This window comes from Neodiprion fabricii, chromosome 3, assembly GCF_021155785.1.
Source record: "Neodiprion fabricii isolate iyNeoFabr1 chromosome 3, iyNeoFabr1.1, whole genome shotgun sequence".
Classification (NCBI taxonomy): Eukaryota; Metazoa; Arthropoda; class Insecta; order Hymenoptera; family Diprionidae; genus Neodiprion; species Neodiprion fabricii.
The window spans coordinates 9183658-9195463 of record NC_060241.1 but is presented as its reverse complement, the minus strand read 5'-3'; the positions used below and the strand labels follow the sequence as shown (position 1 = coordinate 9195463).

The 11806-nt window shown below is 41.3% G+C and overlaps 1 protein-coding gene across 1 annotated transcript; it reads right to left on the bottom strand.

Annotated features, from left to right (window-relative positions):
* Positions 1 to 378: 378 nt before the first annotated feature.
* LOC124177641 (tigger transposable element-derived protein 6-like) lies at positions 379 to 1407 on the bottom strand. The gene is made up of 2 exons (XM_046560228.1): positions 1005 to 1407; positions 379 to 440 (listed from the first exon to the last, which is right to left on the bottom strand). Exons 1-2 carry the CDS (start codon positions 1405 to 1407, stop codon positions 379 to 381), a joined length of 465 nt encoding a protein of 154 aa, XP_046416184.1.
* Positions 1408 to 11806: the final 10399 nt, after the last annotated feature.

Here is an 11806-nt window from a genome sequence, read left to right as displayed (position 1 = left end):
TCAACAAGCGCACAGATATCCAACATCTCAGCCATCTGTACTCTAACATTCTCTAGTTTTCAAAATTGGCGCCCTTATTACGTTGTATCAGTCTCAAATCCATTTTGCTCCTACATAGATCAATATCACACCTCATTACCATAGATTCTTAATCGATATCCGCTAATTTTCACTTCCGTCAAAAATGCTGAACTAAAAACACCCAAGCAGGCACAGGTCGTCAAATTTTGTGAGTAATCCGTCCATATCTTGTTAGATCTCTTTTTATTTCAATTCTTACACAATTATTAACCTCTTTCATCGTCAAATTTCATTCATGTAACCTATATTTTATACTATCGTTGCTAACCGCAATTTTCACACTTAATCTGAAAATTGTCAGTTAAACATGTGACAATATATACAGTGAAACCTGGTTGATTGAGATTTCAAGGGACCATACATTTTACACCATTTGAAGAGGTTTTCATTTATCAAGTTTTCCAATTAGACAGGTTTGAAATACTAGTTATCTCATTTACAGAGGCCCCCGCTCATAGAGGTCGAAATTTACCGTTATTCCAAATATAAAGGTGGAAATATTAATTGTAAATAAGTATGAGTATTTTTGATGTTTTGAGTTATATAATTAAATAGATTTTTTATATGAATAATAAATGAAACTGAGTGTAAGAATTTATTTATTCATTATAAAAAATAAATATATGTAGTACAGTACAGTAAAGTTTATGACTTCAAGTAATCGGTTATATTGGTTTGTATTTGATGGCTAGTTGCTAAAACCTGTTTCTCGATGGCATAAATTTGATCAAAAATTCTTTGATCGTCAATATGTGACATCTCAAAATACTTATGCAAAGTCTCCAAAGCTTCCATTGCCTCACGCTTTGGAATGTTTACTGAAGTTTCTTCATAAACTTCTTCTATTTCTGCTTCAGTCTCCAAAGAAGAATACGTAGAAACGATTTCGTCATCAGTAAGATCTTCTGAAATTATTACATCATCGTCCATAGAAACGAAATCCTGAAAACTCGGCTGCTGGTCATTTTCGTTGTTCCTACAGGTGAAAATTAGTTTGTTCCATTCTGGAAATCTTGCAATGGTCTCTACCTCTTCTTGTAGGTTCTCAGGTTCAGATACATTCGTCACTTTGAATCCAGCTTTTTTGTAACCATTACTTATTGTGGTTTTGCTAACTGAAAACCAAGCTTTTCTTGCAAAACCCATGGCCTGTAGTATGTTGATTTCAGGGCTTTTATCATCTTTTATAGACTTTAGAACATATTGCACAACTTTCTTTCTGTAGTACACTTTGAAGTTGTTGATAATACCCTGATCCATGGGCTGCAATTTACTTGTTGTATTAGCGGGTAAATACAATAATTTAACGTACTCCAATTTTGGCATATTGTTGTGAGCTGTGCAATTGTCGACAAACATCACTATCTTTCGTTTTTGGGCCCTCATATCGGCGTTCACTTTTTTTAACCAATCTACAAATAAATCTGAAGTCATCCAGGCCTTTTTATTATTTTGATAATTAACAGGCAACGTCTTGATATTCTTGAAGCATCTTGGGCTCTTAGATTTTCCAATTAAGAGAAGTGGCAGTTTTTCATTTCCGGACATATTTGCACACACAAGTACAGTAACCCGATCTTTACTCAATTTGCCACCATGGCAAGGCTGACCTTTGAACGTAAACGTTTTATCCGGTAGACACTTGTAGAATAAGCCTGCTTCATCGGCGTTGAATACGTCATCGGGAGCATAATGGTGTAATAAAACTGGAAGGTTTTTAATCCACTCACTACATTCATTGTTGTCCACAGAATTGCTCTCACCACAAATATTTTCAAATGCTATATCGTTTCTTTTCTTAAACCCCTCTAACCATCCATTACTGCCAGAAAAATTGATATGGAGCTTACTTGCAAATTCTTGAGCTTTTTCTTTAATCATTGGTCCGCTTATTGGAATGTTATCATTCCGTACCTGCTTCATCCACGTCGAAAGACATTTTTCGAGTTCAGGATGCTCTGCTGATCTTATTCGTTTAAGCTTCCCTTTTCCATCAATATACTGAGACCGAATATTCTCGTTGTTTTTAATAATTCTACACAAGGTCGATTTTGGTACATTATACTCCGCACACAGTTTATCGCGCGACTTTCCACAATCATAGTCTGATAGAAGCTTTAATATTTCAGATACTGTTAATGTGTTATGCTTACGTTTGGACATTTTGTACACTTTTATTCTTATGTTTGCACGTCAAAACTTGAAATAGTACTGACAAAAGAGCATGTACGTGCGAACGATGCGAAAGAAATTCAAATGTTTGTAAACAAACGTGTCTAAGTCTGTCTCAACCTGATAAAATGTCTCGCTTATACAGGGAATTAAGCTGCAGAGTCCCATTTATAGAGGTAAATATCGAAAGAATTCTAGAAATCGAATCTCATTTAACCAGGTTCGTAAAGTTCCATTAACAGAGGGAATTCGACAAAAAAGTGCCGGGACCTCTTAATTATTTAATATTATATTGTAATTATTATAGCCTGATGATGGTCGGCAGGGCCCGGCCGAAACGTCGCAAACGCAAACATGTTCGTTTGCCCAACAATTAAATATATCTATTTACCTGACCGGATTTTGACTAAACCTTCTTTATTCTTCAGTGTTGCTATATTGGAACGCTTATCTGACACTAGTTGTTATATGGTAAGACAGAGAGACCGGTGTTCGGCCGCTTCCGTAAGTGTCGCCTCGTGTATCTCGTTACAAACTTCAGCAACATCTTCATCTTCTGATATTTTATTTGATCAATCTATGACAATTTCTACCAGTCAACAGAAATTTCTTGCAAATATTGAAACAGCAATAGAGCAATTCAATTCAACAAATACAACTATTGTTATAAGTGAAGATGTAGACTTACTCCTATTACTCACTGCTCGAAGTCCAATCGATAAAACTATTTTTTCATTTAAACCTGGAAAAGCTCAACATCAATCGGTAATATATTCATCAAAATGTTTATCTGCTTTTGCAAAGTGCCAAAATCATGCACTATTTTTACATGCAATAACTGGCTGTGATACGACATCCCCATTTTTCAGGAGGGGTAAAACAACTGTTTGTAAAATGTTTGAAAAACAAGATTTAGTTCAATGTGCTGAAGTTTTTAAAAAGAGTAATTCAACGCCACAAGAAGTTATCACCAACGGAATTCGCTTTCTTCTCTGTATGTATGAAGCTCCTAAAAAAATTACGTGCTTAGATAAGTTCCGATATGCATGTTTCGTTAAAAATATTTGAAATAAAAATCAAGTGCAGTTAGCTTGTCTTTCTTCAACCTCAGCGGCTGCTGATCAACATCTTTTTCGGGTATATTACCAAGTTCAAGCGTGGCTTGGTTATCAGCTAGACCCAAAAGACTGGGGTTAGAAGTTGGTCGACAATTCATTAGAGCCGGTTCAAACTTTACTCCCACCTGCGTCAGAAAAACTGCTAAACACAATTTTTTGCATCTGTAAAAAGGGATGTAGTGCTGAATGTGGTTGCAAAAAAGTTGGACTGTTTTGTTCTGTAGCATGTACAAATTGTCAAGGCCGGTCATGCTCCAATGTTGAATCACCAACAATTGAAGTTTCATTTGATGCTAACGAAGAGACATGCGATGTATCATTATTGGGGCAATTTACTTGCACCCAGGATGAAGAATATAAACAAGGAGAAGAACAAGGAGAAGAGGTTGCAGAAGTTTCAGATAATTATGATTCCGATAGATAAATTTCCATATTTTTTTTTTTTTATTTACACCCCTTTTATCATTTTCGACCCATGCCAATATCTTTAATTATTTAATAGTTTCAAATTGAACTGAATCACAACAGATCAGTGGAATAGGCCTACCGGGGAAACCACATTAAAAAAACCGCGCATATAATGACGATCACAACTCTTTCAACTTTTTGAATCGTCATATTCCTGAAACGGTGGCTCTTAGGAAACAAGCATTCCAAGATTTTTTATAGATAATTATCTGATCTACAATTTTTGACTGGGCTAATTTTATGATAAAACTTACCGTTTTGCTGAAAATCGCGAAAAACCCGTTTTTGTGACCTTTGACCCCAAGTAAATTTTTTTCCAGGTGTTGGATCGATGAGAACTGTTCACATTTCATTGATGATGGTGCTTTGACCAATCCTACCGATTTTCAGCCGAGTGTGAATTTTTGTAACCTTGGATGTCGAAATTGACCGGACTACAAATAACAAGCCGTGGCAGCCGAATAAGAACACTCGGAGAGAACATAAGGATCGAGAAATTACACACAAAAATGTACACAAACATACATACACAAACAGAAGCTACAAATCAAAACATGCAATACTCAATATTCATTACTGCGTTAACGATGTGAGATGTTTTTAAGTAATATATACGCAGCAAAACCAGCATGAATAAAAATCGAATCAAATATGCTGAATTTTAATCGTGTTTAATTTGAAATCTCGCATCAACATTTTTAGAGAATCACGTGCAAGTCATCTTTCATTTCATTGTTTTGCATCTATAAATATTATTAGTTCAAAATTTCATGCTTATCCTTAAAGATGAAATAGTCTCCACCAATAATATATTATTAGTTTCACATTCTATACCCATTCTTAATAATGAAAGAAAATATGTCATTTCTTAATGTTGTTATAAACCGAAAGAAAAAAATGTAGTTCTCTCAATCTAATTTCAATAACCAATATAATTATTCCTTTATTATTTATATTTTTTTGATAAGGAGATACATCTCCATTTTCCATTTCTGTTTTGCACGTATAGACGCAAAGTTCCTGAAAATATATTTTTTTTTTACATTAATATTGAACTATTCATTGATCTCATAAGACTTCCGTTTCCGTTTTGAATGTGAGTGGCAGGTGTGCGAAAGAGTGTAAGTGAAATGGCGAGAATTTAGCAGGATAGCAAAGGTAAGGAGAAAAGGAAATAGGGCAGAGAAGGAGCGGGGAAAACATAGACGGGAGGTCGAGTGAAGGGAATAGGGAGGCAGGAATAGAAAGGAAGGGCAGTTGAAAAAGAAAGAAGAGGGAGAGTTTTGAGGTTAGGCAGAAAGAGCCGGCGGACGGCAACCATTCGGATAAGATAAGCATAGGCGGTGACATCTAGGGAGTAAGAAGGGGGATAGAGTAGAGACAGGTAGGCGGCGGATAGATAAGGTAGGGAGTGGTGACGGAGAGGAAGAATATGAGTAACGCGGGTGGCCAAAAAGAAGGGGCGAACAGGGAAGAGGAGGAGAATGAGAAAGGTAGGCCGGGGGCAGTAGCAGCGTTAGGGAGGGATAGGAGGCATAGCCTGGGATCGACGGCGACGGTGCTAGACTTATGGAAGAGAAAACGGAAGGAGGAAGGGGAAAAAGGGAAGGAGGATGTAGACGAGATGAAGGAAAGAGAAAGAGTATTTGGGAAAAGCAGGAAAGTGCACCGGTCGCCGGAGGGTAAGACAGTGGAGGAAGGGAAGGCAGAGAAAGGGGGTATACAGGATATGCTAAGGTTGATTTGGGAAGAGCTAAAGATAGGTCTAGAGGAGGTCAAAGGGCAGGGAAGGGAGATCAGGGAAGAAATGGAAAAGATTAAAGGCGAAATGACTAGAAGGGATGAGCAGTGGGAAGTAGAGAGGGGGGAGATGAAGGAAATGATAAGGGATCTAGGTAAAAGACTAGAAGAGGTAGAAGAGCGGAGAGGGGGGGAGATGGAAAGGGTAAAGGAGAGGCTGATAGAATTAGAAAAGAAGAGTGCAGAAGGCGAGGGGGAAAGGCAGGTACAGGGGAATGCGGAAGTGGCGCAGGTAACAATAGATAGGTTAAAAGAGATGGAGTGGGCCATAGAGAGGAAAGAAAGGGAAGAAAGAAGGGGAAATATAGTAGTGAGAGGAGCGAGACTAGAGAAGGGAAGAGAAAAGGAAGGGTTGAAAATGATTTTGCAGCTGATAGGGGTAGAGGTCGAGATAAAGGATATGTGGGAGGTAGGCGCGAAAAAGGGGGGAGAAAAGGGGATATGGATAGCGAGACTAGGAAATAGGGAGCAGAAGAGGCAGGTAATGGGAAGAAAAAGCCTCCTCAAAGGGAGGGAGGAGAGAATAGACGAGGATCTCACCTGGGCAGAGAGGAGAATGAAATGGAAGTTGAAGGAGATAGCAGCTATGGAGGAGAGAAGGGGAAACAGAGTAAGAATAGGGTATGCAAAGATCTGGATAGAAGGGAAAATGTGAAAGTGGGATGAGATAGGAGAGGTGCTTAGGGACGGTACAGGGGGAGCGCGGGAAGAGGGGTAAAGGGAGGGGAGGGGAAAAGCAGGGGAAAGCGATAGGGAAAGGTCAGCAAGAGAGGAAAGACAAGAGGGAAGTATAGAAGCACAGGGAAGGGTACGTAGGGAAAGGCAGTCGGGGAAATGGGTAGTGGAGGGGGACAGAGGCAGGTGGGGAGGGAAATAAGGAGGAGCGAGAGGGGAGTAGGCGAGACAGAAAGGGAGGTGTGGAAAGTAGCTTTCTGGAATGTGGCGGGGCTCGCGAGAAATGATGAAGATTTTTGGAGGGGGCTAGGGGAGTGGGATGTAATATTTCTAATGGAGACATGGATAGAAAAAAAGGGGTGGGAAAGGATTAGAAATAAGTTGCCAGTAGGGTATAAATGGGAGGTGCAGTATGCGGTTCGAAAAAATAGGAAGGGAAGAGCAATAGGCGGAATGCTGTCAGAGGTGAGAAGGGAGATAGTAAGTGGGGAGGGAGGGAGGGAAGAGGTAAAAGAGGGCATGATAACAAGGAAAATAAGTGTAGGGGGGGAAAAATGGGTAGTAGTAGGGATATACGTAAATGGGGATCTAAAAGAGAAGATAGGGGAATTGAAGGAGCGGGCGGAAGAGATAGAGGGAGGGGTAAAAGTGCTAGTGGGGGGTGATTTTAATGCCAGAACAGGGCAGGAGGGGGGAGGATGCTGGGGAGAAGGAGAGAAAGAGAGTAGGAGTAGGAAATCAAAGGACAGGAAAATAAACTCGGAAGGTAGGCAGCTGGTGCAATTTTTAGATGAGACAGGATGGGCAATAATGAACGGGAACACAGAGGGGGATGAGGAGGGGAAATTCACGTATGTAGGAGGGGCGGGGGTGACGGTGATAGACTACGCTATAGGAGACATCGAGGTAAGGGATAGGGTCAGAAGGATAGAGATTGGGGATAGGGTTGACTCGGATCATCACCCAGTGAAAGTGTGGTTGAGGGGGGCAGTGGCTAGGACAAGGAAGGGAAAAAGAGTAGGGGGGACTGGTAGAGGAGACTGGACGGAGGAGGGTAGGATGAGGTTTAGAACAGAGGTCAAATGGGAGGAGATAGGAGAATTGGATGTAGGTAAAGAGATAGAGATAAGAATAAGGGAGTTTAGACGAGCCTCGGATGTGGGAGGGAGGGGGAGGGAAGCGAAGAAGGGATGGTGGGATAAGGAATGTAGGCGAAAAAAAGCGCAAGTTAGGCAGAGTCTGAGGAAATGGAGAAAGGGGAAGGGGGAAGGGGACGCGTATAGAAAGGAAAGGAGGGAATATGCGAGGGAAGGAAAGAGAAAGAAAATGAGGGATTCATAAAAGAAGCAGCGGAAGCAAGGACAGAAAGCAAGGTATGGGAGATGGTTAATGGGGAAAGAAAGAAGTGGAAGAGGGTGAATGAAGAAATAGGAGATCAGGAGTGGAGGGAGTATTTCATGGGATTATTAGGCGGGGTAGAAAGCAAGGTAACAGAAGGCGGGGAGACGGTAAATAGGAAGGGGGACGGGGAAGGAAAGCTGCAGAGGGAAAGGATTAGAAAGGTGATTGGAAAGCTGAGGGATGGAAAGGCACCAGGGGGGGATGGAATAGTTAGCGAGGTATGGCGGTATGGGGGGGGGAGGAAATGGAGCAGTGGATATGGAAAACATGTAACAGAGTTTGGGTGGGGGAGGGCTGGCCAGAGGATTGGAGGGAGGGATTGATAGAGCCGATAGTTAAGAAGGGGGAGGGGAAAAGGGTAGAAGAGTATAGGGGGTTGACTTTGATGCCAACTCTATATAAGGTGTATGCGATGGCATTAGCGGATAGGCTAGAAAGAGAGTTAGAGGAAAAGGGCTTGATACCGCAAAACCAAACGGGTTTCAGAAAAGGCATGGGTACAATTGACGATATATATGTACTTAATTATTGATTCAATAGGCAGGTGGGAAAGGATAAGGGAAAGATGGTGGCGTTCTTTGTGGACTTGAAAGCGGCGTTCGATTTAGTGAACAGGAAGGTGCTGTGGGAGACTATGGAAAGGTGAGGGGTGAGGGAAGGGCTGAGGGTAAGGATAGAGGAAATTTACAAAGAAACAAAGAGTCGAGTGAGGAGCGGGGGAAAGGTAGGAGAGGCGTTCTGGACAGCGAGGGGGGTAAGGCAGGGATGTTCGCTCAGTCCGCATGTGTTCAACCTGCTGCTGGCGGACTTAGAAGAGGAAATGGGGAGAGGGAGAAGGGTTGGGGGGGTGGAGTTAGCCGGCGGCATGGTATGCACGTTAGCTTATGCGGATGATATAGTGTTACTAGCGGAAAGTGAAGAGGAAATGCAGGTAATGATTAGGAAGTTAGAAAGGTATGTGGATAGGAAAAGGCTGACGGTAAATGTAGGAAAATCAAAGATTATGAGATTTAGGAAAGGGGCGGTAGAAGGAAAAACATAGATTGGAGATGGAAAGGGAAAAAGATAGAGGAGGTGAAAGAGTTCAGCTATCTAGGGTATAGAGTCAAGTGCAATGGGGGACAGGAAGCACGGGTGAAAGAGAGAGTACGGAAAGCAGGGGTAGTAATGAGGCAGGTATGGGGAATAGGAAAAAGAAGGTTTGGGAGGGATTGGGAAAAAAGGATTTGGTTATTTGACAGGCTAGTATGGACGGTAATAGAGTATGCATCGGAGATAGGGGGGTGGAGGGAAAGGAGGGCGGTCGAGGCGGTACAGGATAGATTTTTGAGGTGGACATTAGGAGTGGATGGGAGAACACCGGGATATCTAGTAAGGGAGGAACTACAGAGGGAAAAGCTAAGGATTAGGGCAGGGAGAAGGGCATGAAATTTTGAAAGGAAGCTGGAGAGAGTGGAGGGTAGCGAGTTAGCTAGGAGATGCTGGGAAGAGATAAGGGACAAGGCAGAAGCTGGGAGGCAGGGATCGAGGTGGGAAAGAGAAAGGGAAAGTTTCTTTGCCGAAAGGGGAGCAGAGAGTAGAGAGGTAGTCGCGAGAAGGGAGAGGGGCGAAATGGAGTTTAGGGAAATAGAGGAGAGAGAGAGGGAAGAACAGAGAAAAGAGAGGCGGGAGAAAATAAGGGAATCGAGGTACAACAGATGGTACAGGCTAGTGGAAGGAGAAGGGATACCAGGATATCTGGGAAAGGGATGGGGAGAAAGCATGTGGACAAGGGTGGCAAGATTTAGATTAGGAAGCGAGATGAAGGAGGCAAGGTACTGGAAAGAAGAGGAAAAGAGAAGTTGTAGGTTGTGCGGGGGGGAGGAGGAAACATGGGAGCACGTATGGGAAAGGTGCGTAGGCTGGGATAGAAGGGAGGAAAGCTGGCAGGAAGTGGTGAGGGAGATGTTAGGTGCGGAGGGGGTGGGAGAAGTCTGGATGAGAGAATTGGAAAGGATCAGGGATGTACAAGAGAATGAAAGAGTGAGAGATGAATGGGAAATGGAAGTCGATTAGGATAAGGACGATTTAGTAAAATAGAATAAGGTAAAATAGGATAAGGTTAAGTGAAGATAAGGATAAAAAATAAGAAAAGGATGAGAGGGAAAGTAAGGGAATGGCAAGGCAATGGCACAGGGCACAGGCAATTAGAAATTAAGTAAGGATAAGGTAGGAAGTGAGAATAGGGTAAGAATAGGTTAAGAAAACATGTAAAAATATTGTAAAGGAAGAGGAAAAGGGAAGTCCTTGTAACCCCAAGGGGATCAATAAATATTACATACATACATTCATCTCATAATTAATACATACCTCTGATTTCACTTCGTACGGCGGATTATGTACTTTCGTCTGTGGTATTAGTTTCCCACGGACGATTCGTTCTCCACTAGCTTCATCATGAATTTCAACGACCTCCTGAACATGATGGCTTTGGAATAGTTTATACCCTATAAATGTTTAATTAATTGATCATCGTATTGTTAGTAATACGATAATCCTAAAAATAAATACGTAGTGAAAATTAAAATGAATTTGAAAGAATATCTCATATGTTTCGTGCATTTACTTACCTTGCGACAAATTTTCCGCGAAAGAATTCTGCATGTATGTTCTGAAATCCACATTTGATGATAGTGTGGCTCATAATATCACTTTTATTTTCGTATTGCATTAAATAACACAATAATTTGAAACGTGCCGTGATTGTACGCTTGTACGCTCTGTATTCCACCGCACGCAATACATTTCTTACCAAAAATTTTGAAATTCTTATCTCTTGAGCGATACGGCTTGCAGGTTTCACCGGATCTTCTTCGGCACACAAACATATCGCTAATTTTGTCTCATAACTCGTATTTCTGTTCGGCTGCGACACCTTCACTGTTCTTCCATCGACACTTCCTTTTTGTTCGAACCGTATTACAATTTTACGTATCGTATTATGCGATGGGATCGGGCGATTTGGGTACGATGCCGTGAAATGAGTCGATAACTCGCTGCCTCGTAACGTTGTCTCAAAATAGCCACTTTTTCTTCAACACTGAAATTACAATTCGGCATTTTTGACAGTACTAAATTGGAAAGCAGATTCAATTATTGCATACTGAAGTAAACAACGCTTCGATCGCGAATAGACGCCGTCATAATGCAAAACCACCTGTTGATTTGTGGTTGCTGTATGGTAACGACGAACAAATGAATATAGCGTTCAATCTGGACGAGTTATTGACATGTAATCGTTGCATCTTTCCGCAAATCAATCGCGAACAATACTCAATAAAAATTTTACTTCATAAAGAACAGGGTTGTACATTTTTTTATTAAAAAAGTAAATGATAAATGTATTGCGCGCGGTGGGATACAAAGCGTAGAAGCTGCAGAAACACCAAGAGCTTCTGCCTGGCGATGCAGGACGACGCCTCATATTTTGCGAACAGGTGATGAACACTTATGATCAAAATACGGGGCTTGGAGTGTGCTTCAGTGACGAGAGCACGGTGTTTTTAGTGGGAATGCCGAATAGGCAGGATACAAGAGCGTGGTCCCAACATAATCCCTATGTTTTCCTTGGAAATCGAACACAGTACCCTGTCAAGGTGAACATTTGGGTGGGTGTTGTCGACGGCCACATTATCGGGCCGTTTTTCATCGAAGGAAATCTCAATGGGGAAAGATATTTGAGTTACTCAGGGAGCAGATTATACCTGCGATCAGAGCGATTGACGGGGACGTAAGTACAATTTATTCAAGTTGTACCTAGGTAGATTATAAATAATACTATTAATGATGATGATGATAACAGTAATGAAATTATTGATAATAATGTAAGATCGTGGTCCCCCATATTGACTAAGAAGTTTATGAAAATCACGATGGCCAAAGTAATTGACAATATTTGTCGAACTGATTAAAATTATAAAATGGGCTCGATATGATTTTGCGAGGCAATTGTAGACTGCGATCTTAATTCTTTCAATTACAAATTACAATTGTAATTCGTAAATCAAATCCTATCGATTAGGCCCAACACTGGTTGCAGAGCAGTTGACAGG